Source organism: Barbus barbus (assembly GCF_936440315.1).
Source record: "Barbus barbus genome assembly, chromosome: 5".
Classification (NCBI taxonomy): Eukaryota; Metazoa; Chordata; class Actinopteri; order Cypriniformes; family Cyprinidae; genus Barbus; species Barbus barbus.
In genome coordinates this window covers 20,645,066-20,668,862 of record NC_136733.1, presented here as the reverse complement: position 1 = coordinate 20,668,862, position 23,797 = coordinate 20,645,066, and the positions used below count along the sequence as shown (strand labels likewise).

The window sequence follows — 23,797 nt, the reverse complement described above, 5'->3', positions numbered from 1 at the left end:
AATGGCGGATGGACACACACAGCGGTACACAGACGCACAAATAAAAGGCTGAGGAAAGGGGAGTCTTCAGTAATTAAAAGAGAGACAGACAGCCCGGGAGAGGCTGAAGAGAACAAGCAGATAAAGAAGTGAAAACGCTAGAAAAAAGCAAGCGAGAAAAAGAGAGTGGGACTTACAACGTTATAAATCACGTCTATTTCGAGAAAGATGACCCCTTTGGTTGGCCCTGTCAGTTCCTTGCTTTTCAAGGCGTAAGCTTTGCGTTCTCCATTTTGGATCTGCGGGAGAGGGACATGACAGCCGTCTGTCTGGCAATACCCAGCTGAATACACTCTCCATGTGACCTTTGAACCCCAGCTGCTGCATCTGACAGAGAGCCCAAAACAACTGTGGCGGCTCTGACAAGTACCTGTTCATTACGGCCCGACCACTGTCAGCCGCAAATTAACTATCCTGGGGAATCAGCCTGGGAGCGCACATTGCGTCCCCCCTTATCTTTCCTTTTCTTCTCTGTTTTTGTTAGTAGATTTTTTTCCCTCAGTGTTTTTCTCACTTTCACATCTTACTCTATGATTACTAAAATCAATATAGGTTAGACACATGCTGTGTTGATTTTTCCCCCATTTTTTGAAAACTTTTTTTTGTATGTGTTTGTGTGTTTTTCACACTTTTACATTTTACTCTATGATTTCTAAAATCAATCAATCAATAAATATATATATATATATGAAAATACATTTTTTTAGTGCATTTGTCCAAACTCAAACTGATTTATTGTTGTAAGAAAAAGTCTGCAAGCTCAAAACTTACATTTAACAATGGAATGGCCACTTTGCCCAAGAAGTCGGCACTTCTGTCTCTGTCTTCGTCATAGACAGTCACCTCTAAGACTGAGTGGATGTCTTTCACATTGCTAGTTGAAGAAAAAAAGGGGTAGGTGAAGAAGTCATTGACTAATATTAAACACTGAAAAGATCTTTCAAGTCATGACAAAAATGTGATTCATCTAAATCCTTGGTGACAGTCTCCATTGTGCTGGGGTTAAAAAAAGATGCTGCAATTCTCCATTTGAAATGCTATCTTTGAAAAGTAGGCTAAAGAGGAGAAGTCTAATGAAAGAAAATGAGGTTATTCTTTAAGAGATGAGCGCTCCAAGGAGAGGCTAGATTACCCAGCTTTCCATGGGAATTCACAAATGAATTTCCAGCCGTGAAGATTGAAAGATTATTAAAAAAAACATCAATGGAACAACCTCTAGATATCGAACTAATATAAGAAATTATGTATGGCACATTATCAAACGGCACAATGGCTGTACTTGCAGAGTGTAATCTTGAACAAAAGTTCATTTTCTTAAAGAAAAAGTTTACTTATGTGTCACATCTTCAACTACCAATAAAAAACTTAATGAAATAATCCTGACTACATTATCCTGTAATCTTTGGCTTTCAGATGTATCTCTGTAAACCACATAGCTCTGAAGTACAGTATTATTAACTAAGCTTCTTCAATATAATGGGTAGAAAAAATATATATTTCTCCAAGTCTTCCGCCCAATTTAATTATGTTTTTAATCTTTTTATTTACTTTACAATTATATATATAAATATATACATTTTAAACTAGCTAAATTAACTGCAATTATCATATTCTATGCATGCTTTAAAATATTTCAATTTTAGACATTTACGTTTTTTTCTATCAGTATTTTGTATATCAGTATTGTAAGTGACTTGAAAATATATCATAAATTGTCAGACTAAAAATATGAGATTATATGCAAATGCAAGCACTCTCTCGCACATGCATATACACGCTTTTGACACTTACAACATGAAGACTTTGTTCCACTCTGGGTTGAGGTTTTTGTACACGGTGTGCGTCTGTAACCGATCGTTGCTGAGCTCCACTACACAGAAGGGGTCACTCTTGCCTGTGAGGGACACACACACACACACAAATTAACTTTATCAGTTTTGCTGTATTTACTGTAATGTAATCCACTGGGTGGTGCGCTGGGGGGAAAAACTACCTGATAAAGGTGATGGAACAGCAAGCCTGAAGGGCTAGAACAAACCACACTGCTGTCTTTACCCAAACTAAAGCTTCAGCAGCAACTTATCACTGTGGAGCTGATTTGATATATTCATTTTACCCCCGTGTGGAGTCGTTTCCTGTTGTTACACCAATACAGTGCTTTGCACACAGGTAGATAAGCATTTCAGCCTTTGCGCTGCCCTAGAGCACTGTGAGGACATCTCTATCTCTGTCTGGTGTGAAAACACACACACACACACATAGCTGATCGCAGACGGAGGACAGATGGGAATGACGACTTAAATGCATACGGACTAAATGTGGGAAATTTGTAGAGAACTTTCCGGGTAAAATATATGGAGATCATTGTAGATATTATCATGAGGCTGTTTCCAGTTGCTGACAGGGCATTCATATTGATCAATTAAAAAGTGAGACACTTTTGATCATTCTTTTTATCAATATATTTTTTTTAAGTTCAATGGAATATTATAAGTCAAGCACAAAATATATTATTATAAGAAGTTGACTCCAGAGACATATTTATACAATCCACTGTCCTACATGCTTTGAAATCAGCTAATTATATACACATGTAAATAAATGTTCATAATTTAAAGGAATATTGTTCTCAATGAAAACTTAAACAACAAACTCTTCATATCAGCTTTGATCTTAACTTTTTTAATCATTAAACAAATCTCTAAACAAAACAGTTGGGATCACTTTAGTTGTTTGCTGCAGAGCATCATTTTTAAAAGCAGGGGCAAAAAATAACATCCATAATGGTAATTTTATAATGTGCTGCAAAGTTAAAATGCAGTATAAAATAATTTACTTTCCTGCATGTGAATAAAAGAAGGAAAGACATTTAGTTGACAAGCTAAACAAATGTCACAGTGATCAATGGAAAGTCCTTGCTGTCACCAAGCATATCAATTTGAGGGGTATATTGATCAGACTGAATATATTCTTAATTATTTTTTTTATTATTTAGATGCAGTGATTACACTATCATGTGTCTGATATAATAAAATAAGTTATATTGTATAATTTCTTTAAAGATGTATTTTCATGGTGTATTAGAAAAAAATCAGCAAAACAAGTTACAGAAATTCAGTTAGGAGATAAAATTATGGATTCAAATTTGTATTTATTTTCTTAAAAAAGTGTTTGTAATTTAAAAAAAAAAGTTAAAAACTAATTTCAAGTACTCATTTACAATATATTAGCACATATACTTAATTTGCCATGACTTTCTGTAATTGTGAGTATTTTCATCATTCAAAAATAATTAGTATCTGCATAAATGAATGTATATTGATAGGCGCAGTAATGTACCACCCTATTCAATATCCTCACGGTGACACTCGGTCACCCTCGGCGACAAACTACTACGTGTTCGTGAGACAGCTGTCTGAGCAAATTACATGCTTCGCACTGAATGAAACTTTGACTCCCCAGGTGTGGCCGAGCAGACGCTATCTTTGGGTTAATTCTGGGCAAATCCTCACAGACCGGCGAGATGAGTTCAACCTCATTCCGGCTGCAATTTGATGAGCATGCAGCGCGCTGACGTACAAAACGGTAATTACATTTTTCAGGTCTGGAAGGCGTTTTAAATGAAATGCAGGAACGGTGTTAAGCAGAAGTACCTGCATGAGAGGAGCATTTAACCGCCCATAGGATTATCATATACAAACACACTGATGGCAGCAAGGGCAGAACAGCTCCTACAGTTGTTAGAAAACTGATTGTTAATGAAATTGCCGACTGCCAGAGTAATGCCTGTATCCTAAGCGATCTATGTGAAGTATTGAGTGGCTCTATTCAGAAGGAAAGCAGTCTCCTGTCCCTAAATACTGTTGGTTTTACACACAGTCACCATTTATCCTGCTGGCCTGGAGTGGAGGCACTCCAGATAAAAGCCTCAATTAATTACAATGAAAAACAGACAGAAAGGAGGGGTGGGACAAAAAACCCACATTCAGTGTTGCAAGAAAGAGAACTAAGATTTCCCTCTCTTTTTCTTTTTCTCTCGGCCACATTATCTTTTATGTTCACTCTCCTTGCCTTCCACTTTTCCTGGACTCTCCCTGTCTCCAGTGAGCTCTCTATTAGAGGAGGCACTGTTCCGTGGCCCGTAACCTTGTTGGCTGACACCTCGGTGCCAGGGCCGATTGAGACGGTCAGTCCGTGAGCTCTTAGAAAAGCTTTGTGTGCCGGCGCTTTGTGGCGGGAGAAGAGTGTGAAATCAGAGCTCATGAGGAGGCCACGGTTCCCCTGGGAACGCCAGACGAGCTACGAGGTCAACGTAGTGGGCCGGACCCCCGGAGAGGAGCGAGTAAAGGGGCGATTGCAGAACTGTGCAGTGAGCGGGAAGGGGGAGGCTGAAGGGTGTGAGAGGGGAGGGGGGTGGTCTGCCATTGAGCATGTCTTAATTAAAGGCGTCAATTAGGCGATTAGAAAAACGGCAAACGCAAAGCACTTAGTGGAGAGGAACCTCGCGAGATGCTCCACCTTAAGAGTGACGGTGCTAATGACCTCTACGTCTCTGCCTCTAATTCTCTCTGTCTCTCACTCTCTCCCTCTGTCTTTTCGCTCTTTGTCGCTGCTGTTTATTTCTGCTGCCTCACACCTTGTCTGCAACCAATTGTGCAGCCTTGATTAATATTCTTGTGCTGCAATTCTCAGCTTCGTTTCCCACACAAGTGGTCAAATCAGGACCGGCAGTGCCTGCAAAATCTTTAAAGCTAAATAAATATTTTTCAATGTTCAATATTTTTAATAGTCCCAAACTCACGACAATGATGCTATTTGTTTGTCTGACCAGTGGTAGATGATTTGGAGTGTTTGAGATGAACCATTGTATTTGTGATTCTGTTTGATGTCAGTGGTGCAGAAATTACACACTTCATTTTTAGAGAAATAATTTACTTAAAAATGGACATTCTGTCATCATTTAATTATCATGGCTTTCCAAAGTGGAATGACTATCTTTTTAGTGTCTAACAAACAGAAATAGCTGTTTTTTTCTATAAAATGAAAATGTGGCAGGCATTTGAAAGATTGTTTTCTAGATACTGTAACTCCTTAGTGTTCAATGAAAGAATCAAACTCATCTTGGTTTGTAGCGACATGATGGTGCATAAATTATTTTGTTTTATTTTGTGGTGAACAAAGTTTGGGGTAAGATTTTTTAAAGAAGTCTCTTATGCTCACCTGCATATATTTGATTGAAAATACAGTTAAACAAACAAAACAAAAACATATTACAATTTAAAATAACCGTTATCTATTTTAATATATTTTCAAATGAATTTTATTCCTGTGATGGCAAAGCTACATTTTCAACAGTCATTACTCAATTTTCAGTGTCATATTATTCTTCAAAATCAGTCTAATATACTGATTCTTATTAAACATTTTCTTATTTTTATCATTGATATTATTGTTGTTGAACAGTTGCAGTATTTATTTCTGTGGAAATGTGATAATTTTTTCAGGATTCCTTGATGAATAGAACTAAGAATTTATTTGAAATAGAAATCTTTTGTAACACTATAACTTTTTATAAGTTTAATACATCATTGCTTTAAAAAAGTATTAATTTCTTTAAAAACGAAACTTACCCCAAACCCGAATGGTAGTGTGTTCCTTTAAGCAATGTCAAGTCACATAGAAATATCTCATTTGAATTAAACACACATAAGCTGATTCAGTTGCAATGAGGTCACAGTTTCAAGAAAAACGGCCAGAAAAAGAACAAAAAACAAAAACTAATACATTTAGATGCATTTTAATTCTGTTGTAGCATTAATAAATGACCCAAGGCAAGTGTGTTTGTTAATGTCTCACTCCGATTCTGAATAAGAATCAACTCACTGCACCGTCTCCAATCTTTTTTTCTACTTGATAATTCATAGTGCCAGAAACTAGGCCTGTCCACTGCAGACCTAATTAAAAGTAAGAATTAATGGAAACCAGAGCAGACGCACAAGAAAAAAAATATGTTTAAGAGACAGTGATCTCAGAAGCCAACGATCCATTAGCACAGAACAGAATGCAATATTATCAGCCTCCTGCTGACCATAACAAGGGAAATGATAGGCTTTATCAGTAACTGAGGAAAATAGAGTGACAAATCATATGTCAGGATCACTGTATGTGTGTGTTGGCGGGTTTTTCTTACCTGTAACATCAGCTGCCATCAGCCCCTCCGCTCGGATCACCTTCACCTGCACCATGCCCACGTCTTTAATATTGTGAAAGGATCTGAGCAGACTCTGTTGAGGTCAAAGAAGAAAAAAGCATTTGCGAGTATATAAGAAGCCCCGTATCCACACAGCTGAAGAATAAACAGTGGTCCAAAGAAGCATCTGAACACTTAAATTACGTTAGAATGTATAATTTTCACTGCATACAATAACAAAATATTGATTTTGCTAGACCTTTTCTTTGAACTAACTTCACCTAAAAAACGTTTGCTTGTGTTTGTGCTATATATCATTAAAATACATTAAATTACACTTTATATGAAATAAATATGAAACAATATTCCATTATATAATGCGAAGACATTTGAACATTTTTAAGTGTGGCATTAGCATTTAAATACTTTTTGTATATACTTTGTAAAATGATATAAATATGAAACAAAAACAATCAACCAGCAATTTGTCTAGATGTGCGATACAGGAATATTGTGTTGCTTTAAAGCAGTCAAAGTTGAAACTTCATAAACCTGTATAAGAAGCCAAGATGAATCCTTACACATGATCTAGAACAAATCCAGATGCATATGATATAAAATACAAATGCTAATAAAAAGTCAAATGTGCATGAGTGAGAAGAGGAAAACAAATGAATAAAATAAAACAAACGTCAAAACTGAGTGCATGTGTCTATACTCACATCCATGTTCCTCCGAAAAAACATTTCTTTCAGTTTCAGATAACTATGTGAGCAATTAAACGAAAAGAAAAACAGAAAATACTAGCAGAGACGCCACTAAAACTGTAAATCTTCGGGAGGTGGATAAACTGCTCAAAGACAAGTGCATCAGCAAAGACACTTAAGCATGATTTATGAGCGAGTCAATTACGCTCATACTGATAAAAGCCTCTCATTGAGAGACCATAATACTCCATTACAGTTCCTTTGTGTGTCTTTTGTAGCATTAAAGGGGCTGACATTTAGCCATGAAACAAACTAGGCATCACACACTAACTGTGTGGTCACAGCATGAGCAATCTCTCTCTCTCCCCCGACTTGTTTTTCTCCACATTTTATAGTGTGTACAGTTTTGTCAAACTAAAAGAATAGCAAAAACACACATATAGTAATTAAATATATAAAAAAATGGCAAACAGATGAAATAGAGAGCAAACAGACTTTTGTTTAGGATTTTTCTTCTGAGAAAAAAAAAGATCCTAGTATTGATAATATCTACTCTGGAGGTTCAAAAGAGATCTCAACAACAACAACAAAAATTATCTAATATCTAATTGTGTAAAATAAAAATATATTTCATAGCTCTAATATATCAACATTTTGAGGTATATTATTCTAACAAATATCTTAATTTTTTTGTTAAGGGAACAAAGCTTAGAAGTATCCAGAGCTACAAAAGAGCAACCTCAGAGAATTAAAACTTGCCGTGTCTAATAAATGCACAGTAATGGAAAGTTGTCCATTAAATTAAATTAAATATGTATGTACATCTCTGCCCTCTATATGAACTGCAGTAAAAGTTGAAGAAACTTGTGACATTTTCCAGACGGACACTTTGAAATGCGAGTGAATAGAGCTGGACTGATAGAGATGACACAATCTCACTGGTGTGCCGTCAAAAGCACTGGAGACCTTACTTTAATTCTCTTTTTGGCAATAAGCCCTACACATACCCAGAGGAATAATTATAATTTGAATTTCTCAAGTCGGGGCCAGGCTGCAGACTTAATTCATTATACACTCGGACTGGCTTTGCCTGTTACGAACGATATTATTGTTGAAAATCCTCTGATAGCAAACGAGTGGGGAGGGGGGAAAAAATCAAGTGATGATTGAGGGGGGAAATTTATTTTTACACATACATTCAATACATGATTTCTCCGTATATATCAAGGGCTTGTTATTTATGATTACTGCAGCCTTGAAGAAAAGTGGCAGATTTTTTGGGCAAGGAGCTGGTGCATTTCCATAGCAGAGGAATTTCAGATTTGCAAAGGGTGCTGGCTTTTCAGACCCCTCAAAAGACAGGCAAGGAGATTGAAAAGCTCAGGAGATGAGGCCTCTTTATTTTTTTAATGAAAGGCTGAAGAATATATTTTCCCACCCCCCTCGGCTTTGGGGCTGGCAAGGCAAGGCCAACTCATATGGTACTCTGAGGAGGAGAGCGGTTTAGTCCCATTACAGGAAAGGGGTAGCGCATAAACACTTGCGCACACACACACAGAGCCCCCTCTAACCCCCAACCAGACAGTAGGGACCGAAAAAGGAGAGAAGAGGAGGGGTGAGATGGCGGGGCTGTGTCTTGAGTGACAGCTTGTCACCGTGACGTCTTATTCCATCTCTGTTGTGGAGAAAATGAATGTCACCGCGCGGAGCCTTATGACTCGCTGTCATCTCGCAGGCGCTCACCTTTTATCAATGCTCTAAATAACATTTCAAGCCCTCCGTCTCCAGCCGGACAATCCGGTCAAGGGACATTAAATCGGATGACTGTGAAATGTCATAATAAAAATGGAATGCTAACAGCTTCCACCCCCCTCTTCCCTGCCTCCCTCTTTTGCTGCTCTCTCACTCTTTTCCTCCTACTTCCCGTCCTTACACACACACATTGCTGTACTTGTTCACATTTTGATTTGGAAGCGAGTGACAGGGCCAGAGAGGAACTGTGCGCCTCCACTTCAGCAGAGGTCACCCTGGCCCTGATGCCCATTAACGTCCATTACACACGAGTCGCCCGCACACGCCCGGCTACTATTAAAATGCATAATTTTGCTCTGCTTACAACAACAGCTGTGAAGCGCAGATACAGTCTTCCTCTCTGGGAATATTGAGAAATAAATGCTTAAAGACTGAGAGCCGTGAGCTTCGATGCAATCGTATTTGAGGCTTATCTTTTTTCTTTTCTTTTTTAAATCGAGAAGGACTAAAAGAATGTGATTAAATGCAAATCTATGAATCGAAAAGATGTTTCTGAAACACAAAGGCTTACATTTATAGTTATATAGTTACTCATTAATTCACATGTATTAATACATACAATAAATAATACATAACACATAATACATACATAAATACATTTATTTTTATTATTATTATTAATTATATTGTACATTGTTAGTTCAACGATTATTAGATTATGCATTTATTAAATGTTAAAAAAATGCATTACTATTATTACTGTGATTATTATTATTACTATTGACAAGGCTCCCGGGCCCACACACCCTATATGCAAAGTGCTGAAAGTCATCTGATATGCCTCCTCCACTTTAATGATGTATCTGAGGCTGGTGCAATGCTGCATTAAAAGACTTAATTGCATTCTGTGCAAACACCCCCCCCCCCCCCCCCCCCCCCCCCCCATCCCCGGCAAGTGAGGACATCCACGGTTTAAATTGGGAGCATCTGCAGTTTCACAGCATCTCTATACCTCAGAACCCCCCCCTCCTGCATTAAACACTTTATTTGTTTGGAAGACATCAGCAGCCTCCTAGCACTTTAACACAGAGCGTTGATAACTAGCTATGGGTGTTTTGCGCCACAATTCAGTTATCCTCAGACAGCTGATCATACAAATGTTGGAAGTCCACACTCTCGCACTGGCCCTGCCTATCTTGCATATGAGTGGACCACCACCTTGCCCGAGCTAATCTGTTTAAGACGTATTGTGCGGCACTAACACCGGCACTTTCTGTTATCTGCCACGCTTGATAAGGTGCATCTTTCTTCAATTCCCTTCTGTGAATGGGTGTCAAGAAGGGAACCGGGAATATGCTAATAGCAGGGACAAATTAATGTCCTTTTTTTTGGAATCCACTGTCCCATCCTCCATTTAGCCCCCCATCTTCTCTTGAGCATATCTTTCCCTATCGGACTGCAGGCTAGGGTGCTAATGAATGCCTGGATGCATAGTACAAGGTGGGGGAGCGGGAGGGGAATGAGGGAGTGGAACATCTATCCTTTACCACTAGAAAAAAAAAATGGTGTTGTGGAAGGTGAAATATCTTTTCTTTTCATTTTGCACACCAGCCCCTCCCATCTCAGCGACCAGTAGCCCATCTTTCCCCCCTTTCTTGCCAGAAGACGCTTTCAATTCTGGTCCAACAGCTCCCCCTAGTGGACGTGGGGTGACAAGGTGGCGTCGGAGAGCACGGCGGCACTAACCCGTTATACGCACGGTTATGTAGGTCACCTGTCCGCCATTTGGCCTGTGGAGTGTTTTCCACTGGTACTTAACCGAAGATCAAACACACCACCCAGCATGACTTTCCACTTCAATTAGAGCAAAGTATTGTGCACAAACCTGTGTTTCGCCAAGAACCAGGTTAGCGAAACACGCTGGGCCCGAGGAAGCAAACCTAAACATGTTGGGGCTCTTAAAACAGTCGCGATTCAAAAGCTTTTTCTGTCGTGTTACCCCCAAGAGCAGCTGTATCGAGTGTGAACAAAAAGTGGCCCTTTTGTTTCAGCCCTGTCCCTCACTATTGGCATGTAAAGAGGTGGCGGAGAGCCGCAAATAGCGGTGAACGAAGGGTTAACAGGCTAAAGACAAAGCGAGAGGCTGAGAGCATTGTGCTAGAGTGAGGACTGGAGGGCCTTGAGGCCATGATGGGCCAAAGGCCTCCACATAGGGACACTGGGCTCCTTTCAGCCCGGGCTTTTCAAGAGCACACCCTGCCTGAAAAGAGCCTGTCACAGCCCCCCACTACTGCTCTCCTTCACAGCTCTCTATCCCAATCAGCTCCTCTCTCCCTTTCCTCAGAGAGTGGGGAGGCCCGATCCTTCTCTCTGCAGGCCTGAACCAATCTCTGGCCCCCAGAGGTTGAACACTTTTCAAAAGGAGGTCATATCGCTGAGGTTCTGCCAGGTCTGAGAACCCGGCGCCAACTGAGACGCAATTCAGCTCCATCTATACATATGAGGCACATATACACTGTGAGAGAACATTTCAATACGGTACTTTATCAGAACACGACATTTGATGGGCTGAGAGATGTGTTGTTGCTTTAAAATGCTTCTACAGTGATGCTAATTGACGGTTCTCAGCAAAGATTCAGTCAACAGCTCAATGGAAATCAGCTCAAAGGTCGTCTTTTGGAAGTCCTGTTTATGCTACCAAAATTTTGTAATACTCCATTTCACCAAAAAGTCATGTCACATATAATCATGACCGATTGTTTACGTTCTCGAACACTGGTGTCACTTCAGAGCACTCTAGCACATCCCTAATAGCAAAATATATTAAAATTAGCAAGTGTTATGTTGAGATGCTTAATATTTAAAACATCCCAATAAATGAATCATCAGTAACACTTTACTTAAAGCTTTTATGTATAATGCATTGCAAAGGGTTATTAAAGGGTATAATGCATTACAATTATTCATAATTTGCGTTGCAATATATTATATCTTGTCATAAATAATTATAACTGAATTTAAAATGCATAGTGTAACAAAGAATTGATAAGTGTTATAATGTATTAACTGTGGTTACAATTATTCATGAGACTGTATAATGCATTATAAGGTGCATTACAAGGCATAATTAACAGGTAGAAAGGTTGAAAGTTTGACAGGTTGAATTTAAGAAAGGTTGAAAGTTTTCCTAACTTTAGGAGGCTATTTTTTAGGAATTGTAAGGATTTTCTATGGGGGGGGGGGGGGGGGGGGGGGGGGGGGGGAGTTCTTAATTTTATTATTAAGGTAGAAAATAAGAATATAGCAGTTAAGAAGAATGTTAAGAATTCATCTTTCCTGAATTGCCACTGGTTTTTGGTGACAAAAAATAAAATAAAAAAGGAAAGGTCTATTCACACCCAACCTGCATTTTCAGGTTGTATTTTTAAAAACTAAGCAAAAGGAATTTGTATTGTCAAGTGGAGACAAGGGAGTTTCCATTGGCGACTGTTTTATACTGAGTAATGATATTTTCTATCCTTAACTCTCACTGTTTTATACTGTGCTAATGATCTTTCATGTTTTGAATATGAGAGTTTGTCCTTACGTATCTGTGGAGAATCTCCTTCCTTTCATGTGGGTCGTCCAGTATGTTGACGGACAGGTCAGCGATGGAGACGGCAGTCGAGGCTGTGAGAGTGACCAGCAGCACCAGTGTGCCCTCACCCTCCTCCAGAGGCAGGTCCAGTCTGTGTGTGCACTCCTTTGAGAGACAAGAGAGGTCCACCTGGCACCTGACACGCATGCAACACCATCATCATTATGTCGTCTTACAGGATATCACGTGTATGACAAGAGAAAGACACAGCAGAATAGAGAAAAAGAAACCTAAACAAAATAAATGGGTGTTTCTTAAACTGCGGGCACTTCTGACCCTGTGAACATTTAAAAAATAAATTCCTTAAACACAAACAAATGTAGTTTCCACCACAACTCAAAACCTTCATTTTGTGATGGAAATAACATTAATGGAAAATACATTTCTCTTATAAAATGTCCACCTCCTTTTTTTGTTCGCTGAGGCTAATTTTATTGCTCGCATTTTTTGTATCTTTAATACACAATTAAAAGTTATTTTAAAACTTTTAGCATAATTTGACAAAATTACACATCTCTTATTTGATCTTAAGCTCCTCACTGACTCTCATCTCCTCTGTAAACAATTATACTAAGATAGTTGTGTTAAAAATGTCAGCACAACAAACTCAAACACTCTGAAAATGTGAAGTTTATTGGTGATAAGTACACCTAAATGTGTAGTGGACACGACAGGTTTTTTGGTCGAGGAAGCAGCTGGTTGCCACAACACAGCTATGCTCATAAAAATTTATGATCAGTTATTAAATTAGTTTGTTTGAATATTTTCATTTGACTTTTGGCTGTTTTGATAAAAGAGCTGCATTATGTATTGATTCTAAGAGATTTGTAGTAAATAATTTGCTAATTTCCAAGTCAAAACTGGAATTTTACGTATTATTTATTTATTCATTCATTTATTGAACAAAATTAATACTTTTACTCAGCAGGAACAGATTAAATTGGGCTAAATTTAAATAAAATCTGTTTCAAATAAACAATTCTCTTTTCAGCTTTCTATTTGTTAAAGAATCCTGAAAACATTTAGAACAGGTTCCACAAACGTAATAAGCAGCACAAAAGTTGTCAGCATACTACTACTACTACTACTACTAATAATAATAATAATAATAATAGTGATAATAATAATTCAGTTAGTGCATATAAGTATAAGATTATGTTGGAACTGTAAATGAGACCTATTTTAATGTTATTACTATTAATAATAAGGTAAAGCAATCCTGTTACATTCAAATATCTTTAAAAAGAATCTGAAGTAACTGATCACTTTTTTTCAACTTCCCCTTAGTAACAACAAAAAGTGCATGAGGAAGAAAGAAACCACAAGAGAGAAAACGGCTGAACAATTGCACTAGAATACAGTTTGTTCCCAGCAAATATGTAAATATTCCTCCACATGTTCCCACTGTGACAATGTGTTCTTCTCTACAGGAACATCATGCAGGTACTGAAAGCAATTAAATTGATCCTGAATGGAGTTACTAATGTGGAGATCAGTGCTGGGGCTCATGGTCAGAGAGGACTCAAGTAGATGAGAGTTTAACGGAGGGAAATAGCCAATTACAAGAATGCCACCCGACTGATTCTGACATGCCACCTCTATGAACAGGAGGACTGGTGTTGGGGAGAGACAGGAAACTAAGTAAACTCCGCTGCCTCATTCTCACATCGCACAGCCATTAACTCTACTGTCAACCACTCCTAATGGGGTTTTGTCAGAGTCTGCGATTCTCAAACTCTCTCCCTCTTTCTCCCTCTCTCACACACACAGGAACTGTCTATGAGAGGACAGTTTGAAGAATGAATGACTTTAGCTGTAACATACCGTACAGCAAACCTGTTCTTTAACAGTATTAGACTTGTGATTGCTCAATGACAGAATTTTGCAGTCAAATTTTATATATATATATATATACACATATATATACAAACAGTGGGTAAAATAAGTATTGAACACGTCCTAATTTTTCTCAGTAAATTTATTTCTAAAGGTACTGTTCACTTGAAATTTTCACCAGATGTCGGTAACAGCCCATGTAATCCATACGTACAAATAAAACAAAACAAATAAGTTCCGAAATTAAGTTCCGAATAATAAAATGGAATGACACGGGGAAACGTATTGAACACATGAAGAAAGGGAGGTTCAAACAGGCATGGAAGACCAAGACACCAGCTGAAATCTATCAGTAATTAGAAAGCAATCCTGCCCCTAGTCAATGGAAATTAATATTAGCTGGTTCAGTCCCGACACTTACAGTACCAGGATGATGAAGAGAACACAAAGGTGGATATTTCAGCAAGACAATGATCCCAAACACAGCCAAGAAAACTCTCAGTTGGTTTCAGAAAAAGAAAATAAAGCTCCTAGAATGGCCCAGCCAATCACCTGACTTCCAATAGAATCCAAGAACTAAAGGTCAGAGTTCATAGAAGAGGCCCATGGAACCTTCAAGACTCTGTGGAAGAATGGGCCAATCACACCTAAGCAACGCATGCAACTAGGAGGCGTCTTGAAGCAGTTACCAACAAAAGCTTTTGTACAAAGTATTAAATAAATTTCAGTAGTTCAATACTTTTTTCCCTGTGTCATTCCATTTTATTACACATGACTTAATTTCTATTTGTTTTGTTTTCTTTGTATATATGGATTACTTTGGTTGTTACCTACATCTGGTGAAGATTTCAAGTCAACAGCACCTCTAAAAATATATTTACTGAGAAAAATGGTGATGTGATCAATACTTATTTTACTTGCTGCATTTATATATACGTATATATATATATATATATATATATATGTGTGTGTGTGTGTGTGTGTGAGGTAAATTGTATCTCACATCACTGTGTAGTCTCTAATAAAAATACATATATATTTTTTATGTATGTATTTATTTGGAAAGCAGTTTTGCTTTGAGGTCCTTAACAAATTGTCAGGGTTTATTTTCCATCAATTATTGGCTATGAAACATACAGTATGTACACTTTTAAAATTAAAACCTAAAAACTCTATATAAAGTCTTTGGTTTTTGTTAATGTATCAATTTACATACCATGATTTTAGTGATCGCCATTAAATTGCAATATTGCACATTCACCATCTCTTGTATATTGACCATTTTGATCACAAGCACTTCTGAATGCCAATGGAATGGTGACTTTTTACAAGGAAAAAGTACAATTGTATTAGTTCAACATGTACTGTCTTAACGGTTTTTACTCTATAAATCTATTAGACAGTGGATATCAACCTTTTTGGCTCCAAGGCCTCAATTATCCAAAACAATATTTAAAGGATTATATTTAAATTATATTTAAATATTATATTAAATTCTGTTACATCATAAGATTCAAGAACTGAATATTCTTTAGTGTTCAATAATGAATTTATGTGACTTTGCCATTTTTTTTAAAATATAGAATAAGGCATTTTTACTCACAAATGGCAATTTCTCTCCAATTCCTACTCAGTAAAATATTTTAGAGCTTGACATTAATTAGTGACACCTAAGACAGGTTGGGAAACCCTGTACTGCACAATGGTATAACAGTAGTGAACATCATATTCACAACATAACTGTAGTGAATATTGTATTCTCATGTTGCAAAAAAGCTACAGAAATTATGAGCCATAATTAGTATGAAAATTGACCCTCTAACACTAGCATTCTCTACTTGTTTTCTTTTTATTTATTATAAAAAATGACCCTCTAACACTAGTGTTCTCTATTCTTTTTCTATACTTTTAACTTGTTTTATTTTTATTTATTTAAAAAATTCACCCTCTAACACTAGTGTTCTTTATTCTTTTATTATTTTTATTATTATTATTTTATTCTTCTTTTTATTCTACTATTTATTATAAAAAGTGTACTGCTTTAGACTAACCGATACTTGTCACAGCATTTACTGTACATATTATTGCTCTTTTGTTGTTTAAGATTGTTTCTATTGTCCTCATTTGTAAGTCGCTTTGGATTAAAGTGTCTGCTAAATGACTAAATGTAAATGCAATGTAAATCTTAATCAAATTAGACTATGAGAGTGTGAGAACAACACAAAAAAGGCAAGTGAATGACCAACCTGCCCATAAAATCATCTTTTTTCCCTGCATCTTTGTCCCAGATGGTGATATCAATGAAACCGCCCTGTTCATCATACAGGTGGAAGTCAAACTTCTCTCTCCACTGGGGGTTTAGTGTTTTTGGTATTGTCTGCATAGAAGGAAAGAAGCACACTTGATCAGAATTTACCTTACATGAAAGAAAAAGTCCCAAATGAACAAGTAACTTGAATAAAGCTCATGCGGACCATACCTTACTTTTGTACTTTTGAAATCCCATTCTGAATTTGACATAAGGGTCACTGAGGCCATTGGCGTCCATAGGCTGGAGGTCACGGGCCTCGATGAGACTGATGCTAACAATACCCCTCCACAGCTGAGCCTTTCTGTGAACATCTGATAACCTCAGACTCTGATGCTGCAAAGTGACAAAAACACACATCCATATACACACTCACGTCAGGCAAGATACAATCCAATGTGAAGAGAAAGTCAGTGAAGTTAAAGCTGAACGGCAGACAGTGTGTTTGTGGTCAAAAATGTGATGCGAAAACTGTGCAGCAACATGGAAGACACATATTTTGGGGACACAGTAAGGACAACATACGCACAGAGAGTGACGGCACTGCAAAGACACAGACAAACACAGACAATGTGTATCAATGGTATATTTCCATGAGTAAAACATGAATAAACACCACTGTGCAAAATTTTGGGGTTGGCAAGATTTCTGACATCTCTGCTGCATTTATTTGATCAAAAATGCAGTAAAAACACTAATAGTGTGAAATACTACTACAACTGAAAATACTGTAACATTAAAATGTCTGTACTGTAACATAATAATTATATATATATATATATATATATATATATATATATTACTAATTAGATCTCTCAATCTCTCACTACTGTACATAAATACATTTTTTCTTTTTTTTTAATGTTGGGGTGAATTATAACCTGAGATTCTCCCAATGACTCCAAAGACTGCAGACACACGCAGTCTTTTAGTATCAGATAGCTGAGGTCTGAAACAAACTATTTTAATAGATATCGATGTGCTTAATTTGGAGTCCTTATTAATATGTTTCTTGTTTAAAATGCATATTCATTAAACTCTGAGCAAACCTGCTCTGAAAAAAACACGCAGCTTTGATGTTAAAAGCAGGCAGCTAATGACGATCTCTACAGATATTAGTGTGATACTCTGACTGTACACTGTAAATGACTCTTTTGCATGAGCATCAGAGCTCTAATGTGATCTTTGGCCAAGCAGCTCGTGACCAAAGAAGGCTGCCCTTCCTCAGTGAAATTATGATTAAAAGAGATGAAAGTATAAAACCATGAAGTAGATTAAGAAAGTAGAACTGGAAGTAAGTATAATTTTGACTAACAGCTGTGTTAGCATTAATTTTGTTCTTCCATGCACTTCAGGGTGAAGTTTTCTTTATATTTATATATCATAGCAGAAGTTTTAATTTAGGAGATGTATCAATTACAAATCCCGCTTGATTTACATCTACACAGCTCATCGTTTACAGTGTTTTGGAAATGAAACAGATATAGGGAGTATAAATAGAAGAAACACCCAAGTGTACACCGCGAGCGATGTAAAAGTAGTTATTGTAGCGCTGTTACAGTATTCCCAAGACCCAGCCAACATGGCCCACTTTGGAGCTTCAAAGGCTTGGGTGGGGTAGGCCTTTCAGCAGGACGTCCTTATCCACATGCTGGAGAGCCACTTTCATGTTTCTGGGCCTCTCTGAAAGTTGGGCTCCAACATTAGCCAAAACAAAACAGGAGTTACTTGACCTCTGCTGGAACATGCAACTGAGAGCTGTGCATTTTGTTCTCTTGAGTATCGCAAATCAATGCAACTAGGTTGTGTGTTAGAAATGTCTTAAACTGGGACTCCACTTGAAGACCACAAATTACCATTGAAACTATAAGACTTTCACTTAATGGACAACAGAGAGGTCTGCTGTACACATGCATGCATGAGCCAGAGACAAAGAGAGTAGTATGTTATTCCCGTCCCAGACCAACATGCCACAATCCATTCACAACACATGGAAGAAGAAAATGTACAAAAAAAAAAAAAAAAAAAAAAAAAAAAAAAAAAAAAAATATATATATATATATATATATATATATATATATATATATAAGGAACAGCTTGACATTAAAAACAATTTCTCAAACAAAAAAGTAGAGAAACTAGATTGTTAGGTTACCTGCTCTTTTAAGAATTCTTTGAAATATTTAAATATATTTACTCAAATATGTATAGCTTTTATTATTACTTTAAAAAATATATTATTTTTATATTTTATATTTTAATTGAATATGTGATCCTGGACCACAAAACCAGTCTTAAGTGTCTGGGGTATATTTGTAGCAATAGCCAAAAATACACTGTATGGGTCAAAATTTTCGATTGTTCTTTTATGCCAAAAATCATTAGGACATTAAGTAGTAATCATGTTCCATGAAGATATCAATTTTTTTACTGTAAATATATCAAAACTTATTTTTTTATCAGTAATATGCATTGCTAAGAACTTCATTTGGACAACTTTAAAGGCGATTTTCTCAATATTTAGATTTTTTTGCACCCTCAGATTCCAGATTTCAAATAGTTGTATCTCGGGCAAATATTGTCCTATCCTAACAAACATTACATCAATGGAAAGCTTATTTATTCAGCTTTCAGATTATGCATAAACCTCAATTTCGAAAAATTGACACTTAAGACTGGTTTTGTAGTCCAGGGTCACATATTTCATTTTGTTATGTGCTTTTCTCATTTCATTCTTCTTTTTAACATTACTTTTTAGTTTAAATTATTTATGTTTATTTCAGTTTTAGTTTATTTATTTCCAGGTAGTAATTTAAGTGTTTCAATGTCAATTTATTTTTAGTTACTTGCCAAGTTTTCAATCTAATGTTTATATTTTATTTTATGTATGCTTTATTTCAATTAACAAAAAAAAAAGTTTTTAAAAGTTTCTGTTTTACTTAATGATAATAACTCTGATATATAATAAATATATTACACAAAAAATATCAAATTCAACATTGTCACCTGGATGGATGGATAAAGCATTGAAATAAACAGCAATAAATTTGTTAAATAAAAATAAAAATTAAATAATAATAATTAAAAAAAGATATTGTGCACAGACCCACCAAAAAATATACTACAATACCATAAAATTAAATTTAATAATTATGCATCAAATTAGGCTAAATATGCATCATTTTCACGTTAAGAAAAGAAGTTTGTGTACACATAGCTTTACATATGCAAAATCACCAGGTTATATAAGTGGTTGCTCTCACATCCTGTTTGACTACAACAATAAAGTGCAAAATCTCCTGACAGAACACTGCAGCACATGCACCGTGCAGTCGATGCAATATGAAGATGGCAAGAACAGAGTATGCTTTATTTTCTCGTTCAATTGCTGCAATACACAAAGGAAACTCTGGCGGCCCTGAAATTGTATCTGGAACTGATTGCTAATTGCAGCCTGAAAGGCAGGACAAATTGGTGCCCGGAACTTGACAAAGGTCCATTTTCTTATTTGTACACTAGATAGCAGTGTTTCTTACCCTGTATATTGCAGCACTTAGAAAATAAAGTCAGTAAAAGGCGATTTTACGACTGAAACAAAAAAGGTAAGTGAGGGAAAAAAGAAAAAGGGCTGGGGATCACGGCCCCCTTCAGTCTGAGCAGAGAACTGCAGAAGGCAGGGATCAGGTGGGACATACTGTTATTACCTTACTGGATCGTTTCCAGCTCCTTCTCATAAGCATGGTCTGTGAATGAGACAAAGCGTTATAAAGCCACCCCTTGCCCTCTCTAACAGGGTGAACCTGACATCCTGTCTGGATACTGTTCAGAAGAGTCAAGGGGTCATAAGGAGGCAGCCCGGGGAAACTATGGTTGGGGACAGCCATTATAAGCTAATAAATCACTAAATCCCACACAAACAAAGAAAATGTTGCCATTCAAAGCTTTGTTAGTTCACTAACACAAAAATACACAAGCACACTCACACATATCTGTAATGTTATAAGTGTTATAAGTGACTGGATCATACAGTAAGTATATGTTGTTTATTAAGGGACATTTTAAAAAGTCTATATCTTGCAGTTCTGCATAAAACTCCATTATTTCCCCTATAAACTTACAGCTCCCTTGTTATCCTGTTAGCGCTCCAACGTCCTGCCCGTGGTACACTTTATGCTTAGTTAAATTTTCCAGGAATGCTTTATACATGCTGAGTAATAATTACTCTTTCATCCTGAGCATTACTGAAAGCAAAAATGTGACGTATGACTGCATAACACTTCAAATTACGTGAGGGTGTGCTTGCTAGGGCACACTAGCTGACTAATGGACAACTGGACTCATTTTTCTCTCATTTAAATTCTGCATGCCAATACTGAGAATGTTCTTTAGACAACAGATTTCTCTTTGATGTATGCAAAAAAAAATCTAAATAAAAGTCCTTTCCAAATCAGGCACTGGTTCATCCAGCCCAGAGAATGCATTTGGAATCTTCTGTACTGCAGTAAGATGTGTGACATAATATATGAAGCCATACGAAACCCTATACTACTGTTCAAAAGTGTGAATCAAAAAAAGCACTAGATAAAAAAATTAAAAAATTAAAAAATAATTAGATACAGTGCTCCCACACCTCTTGGCCAATACATTCCCAAGGTTTTACCATGATGTACCTGTTAGGAATATGTAAGAGCTGTATAAGTGTAAATGTTCTTGATACTTAAAATGTACAGTTCATTGAGTTGTTATATATTTGTATGAAACCACAATTTTACACACAATTGGCATCACATCTCACACCTCTACTTCATATTTGCAAGTTCGGTTCAAACACATCAGCTTGAAAGACAGAGACATAATAAAACGTAATAAAAACAAAAAAAAACTCACTGCTTCCCTGAAGTCTCCCTCTTTTGGCATAAGTGTGACTGCCAGTTCCAGTGAACCCAGGTCATGGTTGGGATAGTGAGGATCTTTGAGGTCAAGGGTCACATCCAAGGTCCTAGGGAGAGAGAACCTACAGCATGAACAACCAAAATCCTTCCATGCTCAGTCATTGGGTTCTACATTTCTTACAACAGCATTTGTGTGTTTGTACATATACAGTATATATATATATACACATATAAACACTAGGGGGCGGCAGTGTCAAAGTAAATTAATTGATATGACGACACTTCAGATAATGTTTCAGATTCGTCAATGTGTCACAAAGCATCAGAAGACCTTTGGTGCTCCAGGGACTCGAAATAGAGATATGCAGAGCCCATAAAGTCATCCTGCAGCCCAAAGTCATAGTCAAAGACCTGTAGATGAAAGAAAACACCCAACAGTAAGGCATGTCATTTCACACGACAAACTGTACTGACTGTAAAGCCAGCATAAATTAGACCAAAGTCTCTTTAAGAGAGGGTATTCTATAGTCTTTGATTAGACAGACTCTTTACAATTCCATTAGTTAAAACACATTCCATTAAATTAAAACACATTAAATAATAACTAACGACTAAGCAGCCATTAACAGTCAATTTAAACAACAACAAAGCACTCTGACTTCATTTACAATCATTTACCTTCACGTAAAGTGGCTCTCTCAAACTCTCCACCAGCAGACTGATTTTCTCATCCCATACTGGGTTCAGGTTCTTGTGGATCGTTTTGCTGCGGAAAACCTCCTTCCCTGCTATCTTAAACTTCACATATGGATCACTGGTCCCTGTAAATACAACAAAAATCCACAATACATTTGACTGTTTTTCAAGAGAAACTTTGGTAAATCTTTTTTTTTTCTTCTACAAAATTAGACCAGCTTAGTTTACAATAAATAGTACTTAGGAAGACCTTTTTAAAAATACTGCATAAGAAAGGTAAAAATTAACTGAAAAAAAATTATTTGGAACTGAATTTGCATTCTCCACTCAATTCCAAATTCTACACAGCCCTTCCATATCTACTTAAAATCTTACATCATTTAGCTATATAACAGTCTCAGAATGAGATTATGCAAAAAATGGTTGTTTTTGACAAATATACTGTTGCCCAATGCCCATATGCACATATTCATTATCTAGCCTCTTTCTCTCGCTGCAGGGCTTTTTCTTTCTCATGGAGTAGTAAGTCTATGGTGTGTAAACATTGGTCTGAATGAGTGGAGGCAAAGAGACTTGGGTCATGTGACCTTAACTGTCAGCCCTTATTGGCTCAAGCAGTGAGAGAGGATGAGTGTGCTGTGTGAAGCCAAGGGCAGTCTGAATACAGTGAGCACAACCATAAACAAACAAATACACTAATGAGTTATAATCAACATGACAGAGCCTCAGTATGACAAAATAACAAGACTCAACAGAGAGAACAACTACTGTACAGAGCATATTATAACACTGAATGTGTGTGAATGTGATATTCCACAATGTTAATACACAAAGAGATGTGTCTAAGTCACTGGTTCCTGATATTGCCAAAGCAACATCCTGACATTTGACTCAATTAGCTTGCAGTATAATATAATACGTCACTGTGTGTTCAGTGGAAAATCTGCACAGAGCCCTGCATGTTACAACTATTATAGTATTCTGAGACATGAAGAAGCATAGCATAATATCTGGCAAAATACCACACTTACCATGCAGATCTGATAAACCGAAGAAGGTACGTGGTTTAAAATAAAAATATGGCATCATTCTTTACAAATAAATGAGGAGAAGAAACATTTATAAGCTTTTTTCATTAATAAATGAGCATTTGCATTGAAAACAAACTGAAATATTGGAAAATGTCATAACACTGTATCTTGATCAAATTCATCAATAAAATATTTAGATGCAAATGATGCTGTAACAATTATATAAATAATATTTTGTGCAGAAAATGCAACAAATAACTGGACAATCAAACAGTCTGTTGTGCCAAACCACAGTAAACACAGTATCCGGAATGGAGCAACTCTTGTAAGCGATCCCTTAGATTTCATTACGTTGACAAAGACAAACATCAATGCCAGAGGAAATTTCAATTTTTTGACTAAATGAAGTGTTGTTTTTACCTGAAATCGACTAAATAATGTTTAATTTCAGCTCACATTCTGCTCTACAGGAACCTGAGTGTCCCTGTGCAGAGACGGACAATTCAGTTTCAGCAATAAAAAGAGTAAATTTGACGCTATATTAGTATATTATGTGAGAAAAAGACCAAATTCAAGTTTACTTAGCTTACAAATTTAATATATTCAAATTTGGCACATTATTATTAATGTACCAATGACACATTATTAGAATATACTGTACTGATCTGAAGCAGATGAGATTATTATGTGTATATAAAGTATGAAAGTT

The 23,797-nt window shown here is 36.6% G+C and overlaps 1 protein-coding gene across 1 annotated transcript in view; it reads right to left on the bottom strand.

The window, feature by feature from the left end:
- Positions 1 to 23,797, bottom strand: part of LOC306869464 (multiple C2 and transmembrane domain-containing protein 1-like) — a gene marked incomplete at its 5' end in the record, with an annotated part of 124,023 nt that overhangs the window by 54,174 nt on the left and 46,052 nt on the right. The window contains 11 exons of the mRNA XM_079416239.1: positions 177 to 278; positions 811 to 913; positions 1,831 to 1,933; positions 6,230 to 6,323; positions 12,275 to 12,461; positions 16,408 to 16,538; positions 16,641 to 16,805; positions 20,174 to 20,212; positions 21,357 to 21,468; positions 21,693 to 21,772; positions 22,040 to 22,182. Coding sequence (XP_079272365.1) covers positions 177 to 278; positions 811 to 913; positions 1,831 to 1,933; positions 6,230 to 6,323; positions 12,275 to 12,461; positions 16,408 to 16,538; positions 16,641 to 16,805; positions 20,174 to 20,212; positions 21,357 to 21,468; positions 21,693 to 21,772; positions 22,040 to 22,182 — 1,259 coding nt within the window. The remainder of the gene's footprint in view (positions 1 to 176; positions 279 to 810; positions 914 to 1,830; positions 1,934 to 6,229; positions 6,324 to 12,274; positions 12,462 to 16,407; positions 16,539 to 16,640; positions 16,806 to 20,173; positions 20,213 to 21,356; positions 21,469 to 21,692; positions 21,773 to 22,039; positions 22,183 to 23,797) is intronic.